Here is a 23250-nt window from a genome sequence, read left to right on the forward strand (position 1 = left end):
AGCAGTTCTTGGGAATGTACAGTCAGAAAGTACATGTTTAGGAGAAAAAAACCAGCAACAGACAATTAAACATCATCAATACAGCACTAAATGGGCTGTATTCATGGCTTCAAGGGTGAGAAATGTTGGCCTCTCAGGCCATCAAAGGACCGTGGAAGCATTTGTTCTGGCCTGCCCAGGCAATTGCAGGGAGGACCCAGAACGCAATAAATTAAAACAGGCTAACTTTTAAGTTGATTTTCTATGGCCTATGAATGATGTTACAGATATTCAAATAGCCTTGGCAGAAGAAAGCTTCCCCACCCTTGTTAGATACAAAGAAAAAATCCGTTCCAAATAATTCTCCGAATCTGAAAGGAAGGAAATTTTTGGTTTGGAGAGAATATAGTATTGTCGTAGTTGAAAAATGTATACCTAGGGGCAGCACAGTGGCTCAACTGGCTAATTCTCCACCTGCAAGTGCCACCATCCCATATAGGCACTGCCTTTGTGTACTGACTGTTGCACTTTCCATCTGGTTCCCTGCTTACGACCTGGGAAAGAAGTGGAGGATGATTCAACTCCTTGGCCTTCCACACCCACATGGGAGATCCAGATGAAATTCTTGGCTCATAGTTTTGAATCAGTCTACCTCAGGCCATTGCAACCATTTAGAGAGTGAAGCAGCAGATGGAAGCTCTTTCTCACTGTCTCACTGTAAATCTGTCTTTCCAATAAAATCAATAAATGTTTTAAAAATGTATATCTAAATTCTTTGATGCATTCCTTTGCAGAGACAGAGTCTGATTTCCTTCCGGCTGAGTATGAACTGTATTTGGCGATTCCCTTCTAATGAGTAGAATACGGCAGAAAGGATAGTATGTCATCTCCAAGACTAGATCACACAACATCAAAGCTTCCATCTTGCTCTCTTTCAGACCACCTGTTTGGCAGGAAGTTGGCAGCCATATTGTGAGAACATTCACGCAGCTCTGTGGAGAGATCCCTGTGGTGACAAATTGGGTCTGTCTGCCAACAGCTAGCGGGGAACTGAGGCCTTCTGCCAGCATGGAAGTGGAGTCTCCAGGCCAGCCAAGCTTTCAGATGGCTGTACTTCTAACTGACATCTTGACTACAACAAACATATGACAGGATTCAGGCGCTGAGCAACAACTAGCTCAGGACTGCAGTCCCTAATGGAGGGAGCAGTTGAGATGGGTCTGCTTCCCCCTTGACCTTCTCCCTAAAGATGCCTTCCCACTTGGAATGCTGCAGAGAACAGCAACCTCACTGATCTGAGGCTCTACAGAAGAGATGTGAGTTTCGGTGCTACTGAAGTGGATGGATTGTTTAAAAAACATTTATTTGATTGGAAAGACAGATTTGCAGAGAGAAGGACAGACAGAGAGAAAGATCTTCAATCTGTTTGTTCATTCCTCAGAGGCCACAACAGTCAGAGCTGAACTGATCTGAAGTTGGAAGCCATAAGCTTCCTCCCAGTCTCCTACATGGGTACAAGGTCTCATGGCTTTAAATCATCGTCCGTTGCTTTTCCAGGCTATGAGCAAGGAGCTGGATCAGAAGCAGAGCAGCCTGGGACTCAAACTAACACCCAGATGGGATGCTGGCACCAGCAGGTGGAGGACTAGATTATTATTCCACTGTGTTGGCCCGTGAATGGATATTTTTTTAATCTTTTTTAAAATTATTACATTTTGACAATCTTCACATAGTTAATCAGGGTAAAAAGTTTCAAGGGCTACAGGAAAGTGGGTAAGACTATTAATTTTTCCATATTGTTTCCTTCATGTTCAAAGGGGTGTATTCAGGGAGAAGGCCCACCCACCCAATTTCCCACCCTCCCCAGGTCCCGGATGTAGGGTATGCTCTGAGGTTCTTGCTCAAGTGGTTTTGATATTTCAACTGCCAATCTTGATGAATCACTGCCAATCTTGCCACTCCAAGCACTTTGAGGTCCTTGAAGAATCCACTGATTGACATAGTCCATCATAGAGTCTCTGTTTGCCCCCTATTTCGCTGCCAACATATAGCTGAGATGGTTGGTTGACCTGTTCTGTCTTCTCTCTTTTCTTGGTTAGGGTTCTGAGTCCAGCATTTTGATGGGGAGATCTCCAAAGAAACTTTGTCTGAGGTGTTCTCAAACCGGATTCTTGTATGTGCTAGCAAGTACAGGACCCAGCACAGTCCATGGCCCCATCAGCTGGTGGTTGCAATTGCTAGGCTGGTTCTGTTTTCAGTCCTGACTTCCACTGGAACCAATGAGTGTTGCAGTCCAGCCTGGTTCTGCCCAGCACATACTCGGCCCTCGCATAAACAAGTGGGAGCTGCAGCCTATTTGGAGCAACCCGCAATAACCCACACCAGACCCGCACCCTATCCTGGTTTGCCAGTGTGTGTAGCAGTAATCCAGTCTGTCCCACACCCCATTCCACCCCAGCCACTGTCCTGGTTTTCGTGCCCTCCCGTGGAAGTGGTAACCCAAGAGGGAGGAGCCCACTATTTCCCTCCCAGGCCTTTCCCACTGCCAGATTATGCACTTTCCAGATAGTTCTGTGGTTTGACTTGACAGAACTAGCCCCCAGCGCCAGCTTCTGCCAGCTGATGCTGTGGCTAAGCCAAAACAACCCTCACCCACTCTAATTTTGTTTGCACCAGTAGGAATAATCAGCCCAGCCTGGTGTTTCCCTGATCTAGTCCACATGAGGCACATAGGTGTGGTAGCTCTGCCTAGTCTGGTCTTCCCCCATCCCAGGTCATGCTCTCCAGCGGCAGTAGCTGTCCAGCAAAGGAACCCTCCCTTATTCACCTGCTGGCTCTGCCCCCTCCCTTCCTTGTTCTCAGGCTTGCTGGTTGGCGCTGCGGTCACTTCCAGTACAGGCAACCTCACCTAGGCATTCCCTATTGTGCACTAGTCTTTGTTGCTACCGAACCTGGCTTGACACACACTGTTCTGCTGCTTGGATTTGCCAGTGGATGACATGGACACATTCAGCCTGGTCTTCCCCCAGCCCCTGCCAAATGTATGTCAGTGGGTAACTTTCCATGGCCTGTTCTGGGTTGTTTCCTATCATGTTTCTTGTGCTTACCTGCCGGGTCTGTGTCCTGCCAGAGGAGTTGCCCAGGCTCCTCCATCAGAATCAATCCCAATGCCAGGTTTCACGCTTACCAGTCCATGAGCCTGCCCTACTCAGTCCACCTCCTGTCATAGCAGGAACAGTGGCTTTTCCTGACTGGTGTTCAACCCAAACTTGTACTTGCTGTTGGATGTTTCAACCCAGCCATGGTTTGTCCATACCCACATATTGCTCACACATGGCTCAGTAGGGGGTTGAGACCTTGCCTAGTCCATCGCACATCTATCCCGGTCCTCCAGGACACCAGAGGGTGTTGGGGTCTGGCCCGGTTCGGTGCATCCAATCCCAGTCCACACTTGTGCCAAGGGAGACTACAACTGTTTCCGATCAGAACGCAGCCCCCGCCGCCCCCCCCCCCGTGAATGGATTTCTTTAAAACTTTATTTCATTTTTATTATAAAGGCAGATATGCAGGGAGAAAGATCTTCCATCTGTTGGCTCACTACCCAAGTGGCCACAACAGCTGGAGCTGAGCCAATCTGAAGCAAGGAGCTTTTTCTTGGTCTCCCACATGATTGAAGGGCCCCAAGGCTTTGGGCCATCTTCCACTGCTTTCCTAGGCTACAAGCAGGAAGCTGGATGGGACGTGAAGCAGCTGGGACATGAACCAGCACACATAAGGACTACTGGCATATGCAAGGAGGCTATTGTGCCGGGCCATCTCCCTTGATTTTTTAAGGCACTATACCAGAAAGGGAGGAATTAGGGAGACAAGCCACCTTACCAGTCTGTGTGGATATTGGTCTCAAGTCCTTGGGTGAAAGGCAACCTGTGCATGAATAAAGTGTGGTCCACAAAGACCTGCAGAAAATGGCTGTAATGAGATTGAGCACTGCCGAGACGAAGATAAAAAGTGCGGGAAAACCCTGGAGTTTGTTCTAGCTAAAGTTGAAAGTCAGCTATTCAGCCGAGACCTCAGGAAATAACATGCTTTATAAGTAAAGACGATGTTCTAGAATAATGAGCAAGACCTAAATCTAGGGACAAAATACAAACATATCAGCCAAAGCATGCATGAAATCAAGATTCATGAGATTTTAACTGCTAGACTGAATAAAATCCAGAATGCATCATAGAAGAATCCAGACTCTGCAGAATGTAATAGTCAGGATGCCCAGCATCATAAAAATTATTAGACATGGAAAGGAGCAGAAATGCATGCACCATGCCCAGAAGGAAAGATAATGTTTCCGGTGTTGAAAGTAACAAGTAAAGAATTTAAAAGAGCTATAAATCTATGCCAGAGAAATTAAAGATAAAGATGGAGGTAATGAACACACAAATGAAAACATCAGAAGTAAAATATGAACTGTAAAACCAGAGGAAAATGAAAATTCTCATACAAAAGGTGCAGCTTACAGAGTGAAAATTTCACTATCTTTGCTTAAGGGAAGCCTGGCTACTGTAAGCAATGCAGCAGTGAATTTGAAAAGAGACTCAGAAGAATTTATTTATTTCCAGACCACATAGAAACAAGATGAAAAGAATCGTGTATATGTGATATGAGGAGAAAACATGAATTTGTCTTGTACACACGAATACACTTTCAAAAGTAACGCAAAAGCTGAACTCAAAAAGTTGATTTGAGTGCGAATTTTACAAAATCCACGCATCGCTTTTTCACAACAGAGATTTTTTTTTGTGAAATTTTTGAAGATCCCCTCATTTCTGAATAGTAGGAAATGAGGAAAGGAACATGAAGAACAGAAGATGTTTGAAGAAACAATAATTGAGTATTTCGCAAATCTGATGAAAATTGTCAAAGGGGTACTACAAGAAACTTTAGTGAATCTGAATTAGGGCAAATTCCAAGGTAAACAATCAGAAACTTAAGAGCCAAACATCTAGAAAGCAAAGATAAAGAGAAAAAAATTAGAAGAAATAAGGGACAATAGGGCATATTAAAGAGAGGTCTAACAATAGAATGCAAATTTCAAAGCATTGATGAGCAGAAAAGCAACTCACTAGAATTTCATGTCCAGTAAAAAGCTTTGAAATATTTGATGCAATATCTAATTACAGTCGGAGGAAGTTTTATTAGCAACTGAAAAAGTAATTAGACTCTTGTTCACCCCTAAATCAACTTGACGTAGTTGACACTTACTGAAGAAATATGTTAGGTTACTACAGGGATCAAATTGCTTCCTATGGCCCAAAAGATCTACAAGGCAGATCAATTGTGTCCGAGCTACTAATTTTTCATCTCTCTCCCTCTGTATCCACAGCTTTTTGCCATGTTTGTAGCTTTAGTGACCACTGATTTGTTTATATACACTATGTATAATGTATGTATAATGTATGTATCTATGTATGTATATATTTGTTTCCTAGAATGGCCTTGCTACTTTCATTGGTCAGCACAATGCAGCAGTAGTACCAGGGCCTCAGGTAGCCTTGCATGCTTTTGCTTACATTCTTGCCCCTGTCATTTCCTAGAGAAAGGCATTGTTGGGGTAGCTGGGGGGAGCTGCTCAAGGAGAGGCGAATCATATAGAACATAATCTTTACCTTATTTTATCCCAAGCGAGGTTGTGCTAATCAGCGAGTTACCTTCCACTCTCAGCCATGAGAGCAAGCCTGGGCCACATCAACAGTTATCTGGCCAGTGTGTGGCTGACTACTAACATACCAACAGCGCAACCTAGAGCAACGGCCGCCCGCCAGACACTCGTGAGACGCACGTGTTAACTGTCACCTGTCTCTGTGTTGGTTATGCAGCGTTGATGTGGCAGCAGCTGATTGGTACGATATGGCTCCTGCCTTCATCTCTGATTCATGTCCTAGAATGCCTTCTCTGACCATGGCCTACTCTACACTGATTGGCTGTATTTCAGCCTCCAGGTCTTGGTCATTTCTGGAATGTTCTTCCTGAAGACATCTGCCAGAACAAGAGCTTTAGGTTAGCTGACAACTCAATCCCTGCCTGGAGGAAGCAGCAAGCGGAGTCATGCATTTAGCCCTCCTCCTACCAGGAGGCAGTAGAACCCTACTGCTGCTCTGAGTGAAGGCTGACATACACCAGCCCAGCCAGACTTCCTAGCCAGCTTACTGGGATGTGTGAAGGATTCCATATTGAGACAACTGCTGTAAGGCTGAGGAACATGCTGTAGTCCTTTGAAATGACGAGACACTTCATATTTCCAATATAATTAGAAGGGTAGGTTGGCCAGGAGTGATGAGGGAAATGATCACCCAAATGTCAACTGACAGGCTGCCTTGCTAGGAAGAGGAGGCAAGGTGTGTAGGCTTGACAACTGCCCGTGGAGGGTGTGGTACAAGGGATGGTAAAGATGAAACAGCTTTGACTTTTTATCTTTTTTTTAAGATGTATGCATTTAAAAGGCAGAGTTACAGAGAGTGGGGAGTAGGGGAGAGAGAGAGATCTTCCTTGCTGTTTCATTTCCCAAGTAGTCTCAACAGCTAGAACTGGGCCAGGATGAAATCGGGAGCCTGGAACTCTACCCAGGGCTGCTATGTGGACGGCAGGGGCCATCTTCTGCTGCTTTCTCATGTGTGTTAGCAGGGAGCTGATTGGAAGTAGAACAGCCTGGACTCATACGTCATATCAGTATCACCAGCGTCTTAGTTTAGCTGCACACCTGGTTACCAGGTCTGGTCTTCAGCCCAGGAGGCCAAGCAGGCCTTTGGTTTAAACTTAACACATTGCTGGATTGTTGCTTTAGAAAAGTTACTTTTAATTCTTTGAACTTCAGTTTTATCATTTGCAAAATGGGGTTTATATGCTGGTTGGTCTAGCAGAGGTTCAGGTGACTTTAATCCTATATGTAACATATATAACATGTGCTCACTAAATTGTAGCTACCAACTTCCTCCACTTGCTCTTCCTCATTACTCTTCTTGCATTTTAGAGCAGGTAACAGCAGACAAGACAAATGCAAGACTCTAGTGCAATGCAGTTAATCGGGACCAGGTATACTTCAGGATGTATGAGCTATAAATAAGCATAATCCAAACTTTCAGTGTTGATCAAAAGAAAACACAAGATTTTTCTCTGGTATATTCAAGTCACAGTGTAACTTAAAAAACAACATCATCTAATTCCAACACATTTTCCAGCCTATTATTCTATTTCTAAAATATTTGGGGCATGTAGCATAGAGAGCCGTCCTAACAGTATAGGAACAATGATGAAACAAGTAGGGGAATGTTGATGATTGCTAAAATTGAAGAGTAGTATGTGAAATTCGTTATTCTATTCTCCCAGCCATTATCAGGAATGTTTGAAAATATTCACACTAAAAATAGATTTTATTTAACGACCCCATCATCTGCTGTTTAATCTTTTCCTTTACTAAATCAACTTATATTCCAGACCTTGCAACTCCAGGTGAGGGGGAGAAAGGAGAATCAATTGCATAGACCAACAAATGCTCTGATTCTTCACCTGGAGTCTCTTCCAGGCTTCAAAGTTAGCCCAGGTTATGGTTTTCAAGAGAACTGGCAAGCAAGTCTCGTCTCCCCCTGCCTACACCCTTCATATCTGACAGACATTTTGTTGAATCCGTTCTTAGTTTTAGTCTTTCTGATGCAGAAATCCTAATCCTTTTAATCCCCGTTGCTCTGGCAGCCACTCTTTCTGCTCAGTTATTGCAGTTGCCCTTCTCAGAACTTTGCTCTGCTCTGGTCCGACTTTCTTGAGCTGCAGTGACCCGCCCTGACCCACTCAGGTTACACATAAGCATAAAGGACAGCCAGAAACAGAATTTCAATGAAGGAACTATGGAAAGTAAATGAAAACAGGATTTAAACAGTAAGAGAAATCAGAGACACACATAAAGTGTATAAAGATCAATCTGGGTTAGAAAAGACAAAAATTATCCTCATTGTAACAGTTGGCAGATTAAAGTTTGGAGAATAGTGATTTTTTTTTAAAAAAAGGATTAAATAAATTCTATTACTTCTAAGCTCTAAACTGCAAATGGTGCCCATCCTATGTATAATAAAACTGACTGCATCACCAAGGCCAGTGAGCCGATCTCAAGCCCTGTCTCCCACCACATCCCCTCTCACCTTCCTTGTTCGGCCCCAGCTACACTGACTTCCTTTCTGCTCTTGGGCACAACTGCCCCCCCCATCTGAGTCCAGGGCCTTCATCCTCGCTGTACTATTTTTTTTTTTTTAAAGATTTATTTTTATTATTTTTTCATTGGAATGGCGGATATACAGAGAGGAGAGACAGAGAGGAAGATCTTCCGTCCGATGAGCGCAACGGGCCGATACTATGCCAATCCGAAGCCAGGAGCCTCTTCCGGGTCTCCCACGCGGGTGCAGGGTCCCAAAGCCTTGGGCCGTCCTCGACTGCTTTCCCAGGCCACAAGCAGGGAGCTGGAAGGGAAGCGGGGCTGCCGGGATTAGAACCGGCGCCCACAGGGGATCCCGGGCGTGCAAGGCGAGGACCTTTAACCACTTGCGCCACCGCGCCGGGCCCCTCGCTGTACTATTTACCTGCACCATTCTTTCCACCCCTCTCCCACCGGCCCCCAGCCAATTCCCATTCCCATGCTTCTGTGCTTCACTCAGCCGCTTGGTTAAATGTCACTTCTTCAGAGAAGAAGTGTCTGCATCAGCCAGTGCAGGTCTTTCCCCTTTGTTCTCCTCTGCTTGTCAGCTGCGCTGCACTGTTACTTCTTCCTGCACTTAGAGGATGTGAGGTTTCTTTCTTTTGTTTTTAAAATGCGAATTCTCCATTTACATATGTACGCTCCGTGAGAGAGACTGTGAACTGGTAACTGCTGACTCTTCTTCACATCTCGCTTTGTACCTGACGATGGGTACCAGTCATGATTTTTGTGCATGCATGCTTGCCGGTTGCTAGTAGAAACTCTTAAATGAACGGGTCTGAGTTCAAATGCTACTGCTTCCTCCTGTGGCTGATGGTCAAGCTGATTCCACGATTCTGTGGTCCCTGGATTTGTGAGGCAAGGTAGAAGCAGGAGTCCCCTGGGATTAGCTTGGAAATGCTGCTAGCTAATTCATACAAAGCGCTTGGAACACAAGCAAGAGCGACAGCCAGTGTTAAACAAGTATTAAGTCGATTGTACAACATGGCGAAGGGGCAGGGAGAAGCAGCACAGGAAGCCTTTCTTGAGCAGGAAGAATTTTCTTTGAAAAGGTAAGTTTGGTACTGTGGGGATTCTCATCTACTCTGCCAAGATGTGGTCCAAGCACAAGGAATCCACCTGCCAATGAGAAGGGTAACTGCCTGTGGCGGGCAGGGGGAGGATTGGTGGGTTCTGTCTTTTCAAGGTTAAGGGACATAATAATAATAATAATAATAATACAGCTGCCATACTCACCATTTCTCAGTGCAGCACGTTTGCTCAGAGTATGTGTTTAAAATTTAATACCTTCATCTGGGATATACTCTCAAGTTTTTGTGCCTGGTACAGGTAAATGATAAAATCATTCACATTTTCAAGGTATTAAAAAAGCAAAAAGGGAAATTGTGACATTGCTAGTTAGTTATAGCTACAAGTTAGTAGTAGTAGTTACTTGACTCTTCACGAAAAGGAAATTCCTTTAACAATGCACACAGATTACTGTATACATTTATTCTGGATTTTCAGAGCACTTTATCGCTGGTAATGCCAGTAGCTACCTATGAAATGGTGAGCTTTTGGTAAGGAAGAATAAAGTCTCTTTCTGAGGTTGATTAGTACAAAGATGATCCTCTGTATAAAGTAATGCAAGCCAAAAAACATGGAAGTCCACCTAAGATTTAGTTATGCTCAATAGACCAACCGAGTGGTAGTTGATGACAGGTGTCGGCAGCCAAAATAAGGACAGGGAGATTCTTGACAAGTTGGAAAGTACCAGAAAAACTGTCCATGTCAAGTCACAGAGACATCACAGCTTGTAGCTTCTGGTTGAAGCCCACTATTTCCTGTTCTTGACACCGCGGGCAAGAATTCTTTGAAGGTGCGGAGCAAACATCTTTCTAAAAATGTGACTTCTTCGGTAGTTAAACGTTAGAGTGAATTAGAACACTTACAGAATTCTTCTTCCAAATAAAATTATGTTTCAAGCAGTAGCAGTTGAGTAGGGACCTTGTAGGTCACGCTTATTACTTAACATCTAGGTGGCTCCTTCTGTGACCGCTGGAGAAGTCCTAAGTGAAAAACTCCTGGTAAGACACAGTGACCTGCCAAATGCTGAACTGCTCAAGGAGGCCATATGATTCTTCTCTCGCAGGTTCTGAATTTCGTGTGTTGGGGGGCATCTCTTCGCTCTGTCCTGGAAAGCTTGTTAGAGGTGTACTTCGGTGAGCAGAGTGGTCCTCACCTGCTTAGTCGTCATTTTGGTTACCCCCGCTTGACTTTTTGCTTCTTTTTTTTCTTACTGCATTTACAATTTCTTTCAAAATATTTTCTTAGTATTTTTTAAAATTGAATGGTGTAAGCTGCCTCAAATCCTCCATAAAATGAAATGGATTTAGCTTAATTAAAATCCGGCGATTTCATTAACATAATCCCTTTGACTGTCATTGTAGCCTAGGGAGGTTGATGCTATTAGAATTTATGTTTTACACATAGGGGAACTTAAAAAGGTACAAAACTTGCCCGAGACCCATATCTTCACATTATTTCCACTAGCTTGTGATACGTGACCCCATTTCTCCAACCAAAAAAACAGTATATTTTCTTACTGTAATATCTTTTAGAATGAGTTATTACTGAAATCACAATGTTGGACTTTGTTGTAAAGTATCACATGAATGAGCTAACATAAAATACTTTCAAATTGCAAAAGGAAGGCATGAGGCTAGTGGGACAGTTTTATAAGAATTATATGTGATTGTAAAATTTTAGGCAGTTGGGGAAGACAGAAGTTTCTTTGATCAATTTTCTCATTCTGGGTATTTTTTTTTTTTTGGCTTTAAATAAAAGGTATATGAGAAGGATAAAAGTTACATACAAGTTTTGCTCAGTGGTACGAGAATGGATTATTTGACCTAGACAAGATGAGGATGTTTTAAACATGTACTCATTACACATGCCACTGTAAGGAGTCAGCAGAATGGCTCTACGCTCCGAGTGACCCAGTCAGGCTCAGTCACGCAGTAAGACGCATTTCCTGGGCAGCTTGCCGATGGAACACGTGTGACCAAAATGCTCACAGATCCTGAGAGCCAGGACCATCACCAACTTCACTTTCCACTACAGAACTCAGACTCTTTCCTTCTTCATATCTAACACTAAGCCAGGAGAATGGTGTTTTATCCAGAAACCCTAACCAGCTGCTTTGTGGATGGCACAACAGGGAAAACCTGCGGAGTTAAAGAGGCGGATCCTCTGTGAACCCAAATATAGCCATAACACAACCCACTGAGCATCACCAGTGGTTTACACTAGTACTCTATCATCAGTTCCCATTTTGAATTTCAGCACAAGGTGTAAAGTTTCTATACACTTGGTGGTGGTAAGTACTTGAATTAAAAACGACTGCGAAATTGCCAGCGATGCTCTACTTTGATGTCAGATTCAAGTCCACAGTTTGCAGGATACGATTTCCTAACTGAGGGGACAACTTACTGGTCTCAATGACAGTCCCCAAAGGATGTTCAGGTCTCTGTGGATAATCATTTCCCAGTCCTCAGGAATGGACCCCTAGACCGTTTCATTTTCTTTTTCCTGTCTCAACATTTCTACGCACCTTGACCTGATGAATGAGAAGCCAGGCAGGAGCAGTTGGTCCATTTGTTGTGTGCTCAACCTGCTTTGGAGACCCTTTGCTGAGATCATCCAGCTAGCAATTTTCTGGGTAGGACACTGAAGCCTGCAGTGCCTTATTCTAAGAGGCATGGTTCAGTTCCTACCTTGGGAAGTTTCCAGGGGCCACACTGCCAAGGGATGGGCTGCAAGTATATACTAGTTCTAAGAATTTTGTCACAGTGATCAAAACTGAATTTCTGTATATTTCAGTGTCATGTGCTTTGTTGTATCAGCACAGACAGCCCTGTTGGGAAAGAACTTCTTGACCACATGCTGAACAAGCATACAATATTGTCTGGAATGGAACAGGTCGTATCTCTACACTGCAGACATTGGCTTCTTCCACTTGCCTGGTGTGAGGGGGGCTCCTCCTTCAGATTGTCATCCAAGTCCACACCAACTCTGCCAAAAAGAACAGAGAACTGGTAAATACTCACTGTAGAAGGGATAGGATAGTCTAGTTTGTTGGATCACCTGGCCCCAACAGGATGTGCATTTGAGAAAAGACTTGGAGAAGAAATTAAAAGAACCTCAAGTGGAGTCCTGCCCTGATGGAAACGCACACCCTGGGCTCAGCTCAGTGGAGGGAGCCAAGCACCAACAGCAATTCCTCATTCCTGCGTTGCCCAACAGAAACAGTGCCCTGGGAATCTGGGATGGGAGCCATCGGGAAAAAGAGCTTCATAGCCCCTGAAGCTGGGATCCTGAAGGAAAGGGGACATGGTACCCCAAAAGGGCCCACAGACCAAACAACCTCTAAGTTGCGGGTGGCCAGCCTGAGCCAGGGTTCCCTGAGAGAGCATGAAACCTTTTTTCAGATGCTCACGGGTTGCTCATAGGGTGGACAGTCATGAGGCCTGAGGCTTATGCAATCTGGGGGTGGCTGGGTGGCTCTTACCGGAAAGGAACAGCAAAAGTGCAAGTACAAAATCAGGAGTAAAAGTGACTGTTCAGAAGAGCCAAAAGCTACATGTTTTTACAAGTTGGTCAAACCTAGGAAAAACGTGTGGGGTTTGCATTCAGGGGCTGACACAACTGTAGAATGACTTTTTCCTCCCCAATTTTTATCTGTATTCTTGGGTTCTCTGGCTGATACTGGTTGTGTGTTAGTGACAATGGGAAGGTGTGGGAGTTTGTCGTGTCGCAAGGCCGAGATCCATGTAAAGTGACTTCCTTACACCGACACCAGAGCTCTGCATGTGGCACTGCTGAGGGCAGCACCCCCAGTGGCAGAATTTCTGCCAGGTTCCATTTCAGGCCGTTTCCACCAACAACACACAGTGCACCCACCACGGTGCCCACTTTGTTCCTGGGTTTATACTCAAACTTCCCTTTTGATGCAGCATCAGTCAGAACTGAATTTTGCACATGTCAAGCCTGGGAGAATTTTCCAGAATCACCTCTAGGCGAGTGTATTTTGAATTTTGCTCGTCCTCCACTATCCAGTGACTTGGGATGCCACATTCCCAGGGACACGTTGGTATGTACGCCAGGCTATGCATGATTCCCGGGATGGCCAGCAGTGACTGTGGCACACACAAATGTGCCCTACCCCCTCCAAACTCAGTGCAGTCCTCATTCAATTCCCCCTTAGCTGCAGTCTCTCCAGTTGCCCACAGCCATCTGACCAGAGAAGAAAGTAAGAGAGGAAGCTGTAACGGAAAAAAACAACAGTTGAATGCAGCTATGTTTAAAAAAAATATTCCTTTTGCAAATCTTACAAAAACATAGGACCCTGGGAACATAGCACCGGGGCTCTTCCCAGGGCTCTGGAGGGGTCTGAGCAAATGAGAGGCCCTCAAGGCTGAACTTCCTGTCCTGCCCACCTCTGGGTGGGGGCAGGGAGGTGGGGTGGAAGACGGCCTGCCTGTTTTCTAGTTTCCAGGCAGCCTTTCCTATGAAGGTACCTTTGCCAGGCTGTTGCATCTTGCAAGCCCTAGCTCTCTCACATACACACCCCCTGTAAGAGCTTGCCCTGGGACTGTTCTCTGGATGAGCATTACCCCCCCCCCCCCAGTGAGGCACAGTGAGCCTGTGACAGGAGAACTGAAAGAGGGAAGATGAGGCTTGCTTAAAATACCTTGCATTCTTAACAAATTGATGTCCTTTGGGTGAAGGGCTGCATCCCTGACTGGTGGCTTCATGTGTCTGGCCCCAGAGCAAAATGTAAAGCTCTCTGCAACACTGGCCTGCAGGTACCTGGAAAGATCTCCAAGAGGACTAGTCCTGGATTTGATCCTTTTCCAGGGGCAGGAAGGGAGGGAGCAGAAGAGGGGAAGGGAAAGTGGAAGGCAGAGGAGGCTGGAGGCAGGGAGGTGAGGGGGGATGATTGCAGAGGAGGTGGGAATAAAAGAACAGTAAGTTCATGTCCCCATTCCTCCCTGCCCGAGTGTGCTCAGCAGTGACCTCAGGTGCAGGTGGGTCTGAGTCCAACAGCGGCCAACAGGGCCTGCACAGGTGCAACCACTCCATTCCTGCTCACACAGACACTGGGAGCCTCCAGGAGGCTTTATCCCTGGATGAACCCAGAGCCTCCAGTCTGGAGGACCGGTGGGTGTCCAGACCAGCAGATTTGAACTGTAACTTCCTTTGCTGCATCAGCTCTGGGTCCTTTTCTAGTTCTCTGTCTAGAAGCCTGGAGAGAACAGAGAGAACCTGTATCTGAAGTTGGAGGCAGGACAGGGCTATTCTTTGCTTCTGAAGCCCTCTGCCCCACAGCCCCTGGAGGAGATGTTATAGGTGTGACGGATCTGGGCAGCCAAGTGGACTCGGGTGTGATGTCATGGCTGACGCGCTCCAGTTTTCTATGTGTTACGGCATTGCCTGGCTAGGCTGAGAGCAAGGCCTCTCTTGCTCCACCCGTGTCCTGTCTGCGGGCAGCTGAGGATCTGCCCTGGGGTCAGTCCAGAGCAGAACGGAGAATTTCCTCCTGGGGTGTCATGGCCAGCCCTTGCCTTCCCATGGCATACAACGTGGGAGGCTTCATGACAATAGAATCAAATAATTATTAGAGTTGAAGTGCCACAATGTGAGGGCTTGTGATTGTAGCTACTGGAATGCCAATCTTACTGAAGGAGGTTGCTGGGCTCCCTGTCTCTATTGTTAGCCTGTGGGCCTCTTTAACACTGCCCTAAGTGGTCCGTGTATTCTTGTGTCTTCTATGTTGACTGATGTGATTTTGTGTCTATAGACAATGCATCATTGTAGTGTTGTACCATCTCCCTTCTTTTAGTTTATAGCCTGAAAATCATAATCTGAAAGCCAGTTTTAGTTATTGTTTGTATTTAGATTAAATATATAGAAGTACATTTAAATGTAATCCAGACACATCAGAAAGGTATGTAATAATGCATGCATTTCTTTATCTTCCCATGAACGCTGCAAGCCCACTGCCCACAGCTCACAGCTCACAGCCTCTGAGGCTGAGTTTCTGCCTTTCCCAAGTGCTAACCACACTGAGGTGGACATGCACCGGTATTTTCACGCCATGTCCCCAGGATGGCATAGCCATGCCAGCTGCCTCTGTATCTTATTCAAGAAAGCATGTCAGCTCCAAAGCAACATTATTGCAGAGTTAGCCACAAAGCTACTCACTTTTGTGCACAAAAGATTACTTACGCAGAATAGATTTTGAAGAGGTTATTTGAAAGAAGACATGGTATCATCACAATTTGTAGCATCACAGCTGCCCAGGTGAAAGCTCAGGGATGTAGGATGAGGACCCAGGACCTCAGGTGACAGGCAAGGCTCTATAGCACCTCTCCCTCGGTCTTACGCTCTGCTTTTGGCTCTTCTTACTGGACACCAGGTCTGGTAACTGGATTTATCCCAGGCCCCGCTGCTGACTCTGAGCTCTGGTCATGCTTTGTTCCACTAGTACCTGCCTCCTTCATGGAATACTCCTCCTCCCTCCAAATTCTAGGCTGCCTATGCCCTCTGGGCAACTATGGTACCCTGTCATTTTCCGTGAATTTCCACTCACTGCCCCTACTCTACTGATCACTGTCTTAGCTCATCCACCATGAACCCTTCCTGGGTCTCCTCCGTCATGTAAGCTGGACTGAATAGCTGTATGCTGCCAGCTCTATTGTGTGTCCTGGGAGAACTCCCACCATGGGCATCTGTGGTTACCTGCTCCAGTTATTGCTACCCTGTCCAGCCCTTTGTTCTTCTGTCTAGGTATACACAACTATGCAAGGTACACCACCATACTGTATTATGTGTCAACCTCAGCTGGATTCTCAGGGCTTCAGGAAAACCTTGCCTGCTGACATCTTGGAGACACCCAATTGCTAAGAGGGCAGTCTGGACTCTGACAACCTGGGCTGAGAAACAGGGTTCTGTTTCTCAATTGTTGTGTGATCTGGATCACTCATGGGGTCACGCTCTTAGTGTCTTTACAAGCATGGATACTAAGAGACCTTCTTCACAGGATTGTAGCGAGGCATAGAAGAGAAGATATTTGCAAAATATTTCGCTTAGGACCCAATACTTGGCGATTTCATGGAATGCTAGCAGGTGTTGTCAATTCTAAAACTTTGGCTATAGGGCCCGGCGCAGTGCCGCAGTGGTTAAGGTCCTCGCCTTGCACGCCCAGGATCCCATATGGGTGCTGGTGCTATCCCAGCGGCCCCGCTTCCATTCCAGCTCCCTGCCTGTGGCCCAGGAAAGCAGTCGAGGACAGCCCAAAGCTTTGGGACCCTGCACCCGTGTGGGAGACCCGGAAGAGGCTCCTGGCTTCGGATCGGCATAGCATTGGCCGTTGTGCTCACTTGGGGAGTGAATCATCGGACGGAAGATCTTCCTCTCTGTCTCTCCTCTCTGTATATCCGCCTTTCCAGTAAAAAAAAAAAAAATAATAAAAATAAATCTTTAAAACTTTGGCTATAATCCATACATTTTAATCAGTTGTGCCAAAGTTCAGTTCTGCTGTGCCCACTAATGTCAGAAATAAATCCTCATAGTCTCTGCATGGTTCTGCACTGGGCACCCCTTGAATTTGCAGCCAGAGTCACAGCTGAGCCATAGGGACTGGCCTGTACCCCGCAGGAATCTCCATTCCCCTACTCAGCCATTGCTTCTACTGCGGGGCGGGTAAGCTCCTGGATGGGGATTTATTTATGATTTGTTAATAGACTTGGGCCTAAGAAAGCAACAAACAAGGAAATAAGATGTGTGAGATGAAAGAAAGGAAGAAAAACAGAACTGGGCTGAACGAAAAGAGGACAATAAAAAGGAAGACAGGAAAAGGAAAGGAAATGTGATGATAACTAAGAAAACTGGTTAGAATTTTATGTCATGTTTTGCATTCTTGTTGTACCTTTCACTTTTAAGCAAGTCAAGAGCTGCCTCTGTGGTATTCAAATGGAAATGAAAAGGAGCTTCGCACATATTCCCAGCTGTGCCCTTGAACGTCTCATTCGGGTTCCTCATTTACACTGAGCATCCTAGCTCCATTTGCCGAGTGAAACGCATCTCTTGTGTACCATAATGCAACCCCTTTCCTGGTGTATCTCCATTCTTTGGAACGTTTTATTATGACATATTAAAATCCCGGGATGCTCCCATATCCAATCACTGCCAAATAGAATGCTCTGAAGTGCTTTTGTCAGTTCCTTACCTTTCTTCCCCTCTAAGAAAAACTCAGTGGTATGAAACTTGACTAAAGGTTCACTTTTCCCATTAAAGCCAACAAAACCCATTCTGATTCTTATCAGCAATCCAGGAAAGTAGTGAAATATCACAAGGTCTTAGTTTCATTGTGTGAGCTGCATTCATCCTAAGTGTGGGTTTGATTTTTTTTTTTTTTTTTTTTTTGAGATCCTTGCCATTGGGGGTTGGCTGGTGAGGAGGAGAAATCATTTCCTTCAGGATCTGTATTTGATAACCAATGTAAAAAAAATGACATTTTTATTAGGGAAAGAGTGACTTGATATTGAGCACATAAATACACCTTGACAAGGGAGGAGTCTGAGACAGTGCTGAGCTTTGGGAACTATTATATAGCCATTAGATTACATGGCATAAAATCTCGTAACTGTCACACGATATGATTTGACTAAGGATTACAGAAGCTTGTGCATAGCCCAAACTAATCTAATCCGGTTAGTAAGTCATATAGTTTACATTTATTTGGGGAAAACAAGAAAATGAACTAACTCAAAGAGGTGGGGAAAGTCATGCTAGTTCATTTTGTTTTTTCACCGTGGCGGAGTTGTTAAGGCTTTGAACCCTAGAGTCAGGGCCCATGCGTTCAAGTCTCATTTCTATCATTTACTACATTTTAAACTCAGAGACAAATTAAGTTCTGTAAATATCAGTGAGCAGGAATGAGCATCCCTGCTGGAGTAGGGTGCCCAACTGTCTTGAACTAATGAAACTGTCCAAGTCTTCTCCAGTTTCCATGAGTACAAATCCTCGGTCCACTGAGCGTGGCCTTGAAGAGCCATTACTGCTCTTCTGTAGTTTAGACTTTACTTCCCAGTAAGAAACTCCACTTCATACAGGAAGACAGCCCAAACTCAAAAGGTGCTGCAGGGCTGATTTGTCTCGAGTTGGTAGCAACGTGGAAAGCTGACATTGCCACATTCACCACACGAAAGGTCAGTCCCTGCAGGCCCTGAACTGCAGCTGCACCTGCAGACACTTCCCACACAGGTTCTCCTGCTTCAATCTACTTAGTCGCAGGAGGAAACCACTCAGACCCCCTGACTGGAAGTCCCCAAACATCCCAGTACATTCCTCTTCTCCAATCTACAGGCAGACTGTTAGGGACCAACCATTGTCCGCTCCCACCCCCATGAGCACATCTCTGAGATTCATCCCTTTTTCCCCATCACCACTGTCTTAATGTGAAGGCCAATGGACTCAGTTGGACCATTGCAGTGGTCTCCTGAGTGCTCTATGTACCTTCTGTTTCTTGATGTCATATTATACATGCTCCAGTGACATTTGCTTTTCTCCTATAACTATAGAGCTGGAACACATTCCATGAAACCTTGCTGGACTGATTTTTAACAAGTTCTGGTCTCTCTTAAATTCTGTGTTGACAAAAGTTTACCTGACATATTAAATGATTCACGATAGTCAAATGGCATTATTTTTCGGGGTTACACTAGTGGGTCTTGGTTAGTTGATCCTATCACTCACCTTGTGTAACTATTTCCCTTTATCTTTTTTTTTTAAAGATTTCTTCTATTTTTATTGGAAAGGTGGATATACAGAGAGGAGAGACAGAGAGGAAGATCTTCTGTCCAATGATTCACTCCCCAAGTGAGTGCAACGGCCGATGCTACGCCGATCTGAAGCCAGGAGCCTCTTCCGGGTCTCCCACGCAGGTGCAGGGTCCCAAAGCTTTGGGCCGTCTTTGACTGCTTTCCCAGGCCATAGGCAGGGAGCTGGATGGGAAGCGGGGCCGCTGGGATTAGAACCGGCGCCCATATGGGATCCCGGGCGTGCAAGAGGACCTTAACCACTGCGCCATCACGCTGGGCCCTATTTCCCTTTATCTTAAAAGGAAGAAATTAGCAGTAAATTTCCCTCTTGTGGATAATGCATGTAAGGAGTCCATTATAGAGCTTGATATCAAGAAAGTGTTTATAAACAGTATCTGCTGCTGTTATGTTTGGTTTGTTGATAAGGTTGTCTTTGCTATTAAACCTTCTGAATTCAGATTTAGCTGCAGAGGCCAGTATTGAGGCTTGGATAACTAAGCTGTTGCTTGTGAGGCAGGCATCTATACAGGTGTTGGTTCAAGACCTGGCTGCTCCACTTCCAACCCAGCTCCTTGCGAATACACCCAGGAAAACAACAGCAGATATCTCATGTGCTCCCATGTGCTCGCAATCCACATGGGAGATTCAGAAGAAGCTGTAAGCTCCTGGATTTAGTCTGAAGCAACCCTGGCCTTTGAGGTCATTTGGGGAGTGAGCCAGCAGATGGAAGATTCTCTCTTTTTCTCTCTGTCTCTCTTTCTGTATAAATATACCTATCAAATAAATCTTTTTTTTTCTTTAAAGTTTAGCATTTAGTTTGTGCATACATCTCCAGTAAAACAGTTCTGTCTCAACCTTCCTCAGATGTCCTAGAGGCAGAGTGTCCCGGTGTTTCTGACTCCAGGGGTGTGTGTTTACAAGGGAGGTTTAGGAATGCAGCGTTCGAGAGGAGGAGGTGCACTCTGGCTGCACAAGCAAGCTGCACGGCTGGTGTTTACATGTGTCTAGGAATGTAGAGACACATCTGGGAACGCAGAAGTATGCTGAAAATGTTATGTTCTTTGAACGATAAACATCAGTAAACAAGCGCATGTCAGAGGCACAAATGCACATCTACATCCTGTCCTTAATGTTTGGCAACATTTCCCTGAAGTCCAGAGTGCTTACAGATGCCAGACTGCAGATAAGAGCCTGTTGGAGACGATGTTGAGCAGCATGTGGTCTTGTGCCCAAGATGCTGCTGAAGATGCCTGGGCCCCTTGTCTGACCGCTGTGCTTTGACTGACTCCATCTCTGATCCTGCTTCCCTTCAGTGCAGACCCTATGAGGCAAGGACAACGGCTCAGGTAGTTGGGGTCCTGCCACCCCCCATGGGAGACCTGGTGGAGTTCCAGACTCTGGACTTGATCACGGCACAGCCCATCACCGTGGGCGTTTGATCAGAGTGAGCCAAAGGATAGGTGCTCTCTCTGTGTTTGCCTCTAAAACAAATTAAAAATGAATTTAGAAACTGTGTTGACAATGTGCGCTAATTCCTTTTGACCTAAGCTGCTAGAACACTGACACCCTTTGGTGCTAAGACAGATGTAGAAGTTTATCAAGGTATCTGGCCTTTGTTCCCTGAGGCTTCACTCTGGGTGCCCTGTCTGTGTAATTAGGGATTCAACAAAGCTAAATGCACACCCCCCAAAAAGTCTACACTTTCTCCAACTGGATTAGCTTGTCTAGTGTGGTACCAGTCTTCTCGATGTCAGAATGAACATGTTGTACTAGGGGAAAAAGAAGGACATTTCATTACTGAATATAAAGTAGTTGTAGAAGCATGTTTTATTTGTTGGTGTGAAATCAAAAGTGGTTGAAAAATGCATCCCAGCCTGTCAGGTGTCTGGGTGAGAAATGGAAAACTTAAAACCTGAAAAACCACTGTGGTTTCCTCACAATCAACCAAATAGAATATTATGAAATGGCCCGAAGCACATTTCCTATGGCCCTGAAAACCATCCCAAGTTTCAAGGCTCTCGAGGTAGAGTTGGGACCCAGACCCCACTTTCCACTAAAGACCACGCGTGGTGTGCAAGGTGGGTGGCGAACATTCTCAAAGCGAGCTTGTGTTGCTGTTCTCTGATGTATTCAGGCCTGTCTGGGAAGCCTGCGAGGGAAGAGGCCTGGGTGGAAATGCGTTCTCTTAAGAGAGGCCAAGAGCAAATTCTCCTCATAAAAATCAATAAAAATAAAAAAAAATGGACTAAGACAAAAGGGGCAAATACAGTAGGGAAGGTATATTTGGGGACATTAAACCTCCTCTATTCAATAATTCAGGAGAATGGTTGATTCAACTAAAGTAAAAGATGGCCGGGAGAGATTAACATGGAGTCACGTCTTGGAAAGAATTCTTAAAGGAGTTCTAGCAATGCTTTGCAGAATTGGCTTATGTTTACTCACAAAACAAAGCAGGTGCAAGGGAAAAATCCTGCTGGTTGGTTCTGAAATCCCCATTCAAGTAGGCTTTAACCCGAGAGTAGGTAGTCTACATGATGCTTTGAGAAGGTTACCTCCCCAACTCATGAGCTTGTAGGCCAATGAGGCAAGGATTTAAGCTGATATTCACGCAAGTTTCAAGTAGTGAATGTAAATTTCCTAAGAGCTGGGAAGAAGGAAGAGCAAAAACTCCCAGGTCACCAAAGGTATTGAGAGATGGCAGCATGGCACACAGGTGTAAGAGAAGCAGAGGGCACGAAGGCCAGCAGAAACACACAACTAAAACAGTAACAGCTACCACTTGGTAATAGTCACATGTCACATAAAGCATATGGGGCTTGGAAAGAGGACATGAAGTCTTTATAACACCATGCGTTTTAGCAATTACAACAGCAACAAAAAGAAAGATTTAGATTCCATTTCTTTGAGCTAGTCATTAAAAAGCACTTGCAACTGGGATCTGCGATAATTGAGCAGCCGTGGATCTGTCACCGCTGGCCATCCATCATCCTGCAGTCAGTACAGCAATGGGAGCTATGTGGACTTCACATTTACACAAACAGCCAAAGAAGATTGTCGCACCAATGCTAATATACCACTAGCACTGAAATGAAAAGGGCATTGGGAGAAACAATGGTTGCTCAAACCATTACTTAAGCCAGCACTTGGAAGTAGATTGTGAGGCATAATCTCTATAAGTGAATGACAGAAATTTTATTTTCCTATGTGGAGGTTAAGACTTTATTGTCTTCAGTCTGGCACAGTAGCCTAGTGGTTAAAGTCCTTGCCTTGCAAGTGCCTGGATCTCATGTAGGTGCCAGTTCTAATCCCGGCTGCCCTACTTTCCATCCAGCTCCCTGCCTGTGGCCTGCGAAAGCAGTCAAGGACTGCTCAAAGCCTTGGAACCCTGCACCTCTGTGGGAGAACCAGAAGAGGCTCCTGGCTCTTGGCTTTGGATCTGCGCAGCTCCAATCATTGCGTTCACTTGGGGAGTGAATCATCGGATGGAAGATCTTCCTCTCTGTCTCTCCTCCTCTCTGTATATCTGACTTTCCAATAAAAATAAATTTAAAAAATAAGACTTTATAATCTTATGGAGGTTAAGATCTATGATCCATTAGTATCTACTACCCAGGGTTGAGATATAATCACTTTTAAATGAAAGAGCTTCATCTCTAATCCTTGAAGACAGCTTGGAGAAATACAAACCTTGGAGCTGGTGTTTTGGTGCAATGGTTAAGATGATCTTGACCCTGGCATTCCATATTGGAATGTGGGTTTGAATCCTGGCTCCTCTGCCTCCTAACAAGTTTCCTGCTATTGTGCTTATGAACATACCAGAAGATGCCCCAAGTACTTGGCCCCTACCACCCACGTGGGAGACCCGGATGGAACTTCTAACTCCTGCCTTTGATCTGGCCAGTATGAGCCACTTGGGGAGCGAATCAGTGGGTGGAAGAGCTCTCTCTCTCTCTACCTCTCCTCGCCTCTCCCCTACTCACCTGAGTGTAATTCCCAATTTCAAAGTAATGAAACAAATATTTGTTTTAAAGAGAGAAATGCCAGCTTTAGCACATAACTTTTCCTTTAGCTAAAAATGAATACGTATCTTAATTTTAACGGGCAATTGACAAGAAGAGATAATAGGCAAACTAGGAAACCCCACAATCCATCAAAAGAGAAGACTCTACT

The 23250-nt window shown here is 45.1% G+C and overlaps 1 protein-coding gene across 1 annotated transcript in view; it reads right to left on the minus strand.

The window, feature by feature from the left end:
* SLC9A9 (solute carrier family 9 member A9) overlaps positions 1-23250 on the minus strand; it is a 562224-nt gene that overhangs the window by 105211 nt on the left and 433763 nt on the right. The window contains exon 13 of the mRNA XM_040974753.1: positions 12217-12268. Coding sequence (XP_040830687.1) covers positions 12217-12268 — 52 coding nt within the window. The remainder of the gene's footprint in view (positions 1-12216; positions 12269-23250) is intronic.

Source organism: Ochotona curzoniae, unplaced genomic scaffold (assembly GCF_017591425.1).
Source record: "Ochotona curzoniae isolate NIBS_2020 unplaced genomic scaffold, NIBS_Ocur_1.0 contig_2599, whole genome shotgun sequence".
NCBI classification, from domain to species: Eukaryota; Metazoa; Chordata; class Mammalia; order Lagomorpha; family Ochotonidae; genus Ochotona; species Ochotona curzoniae.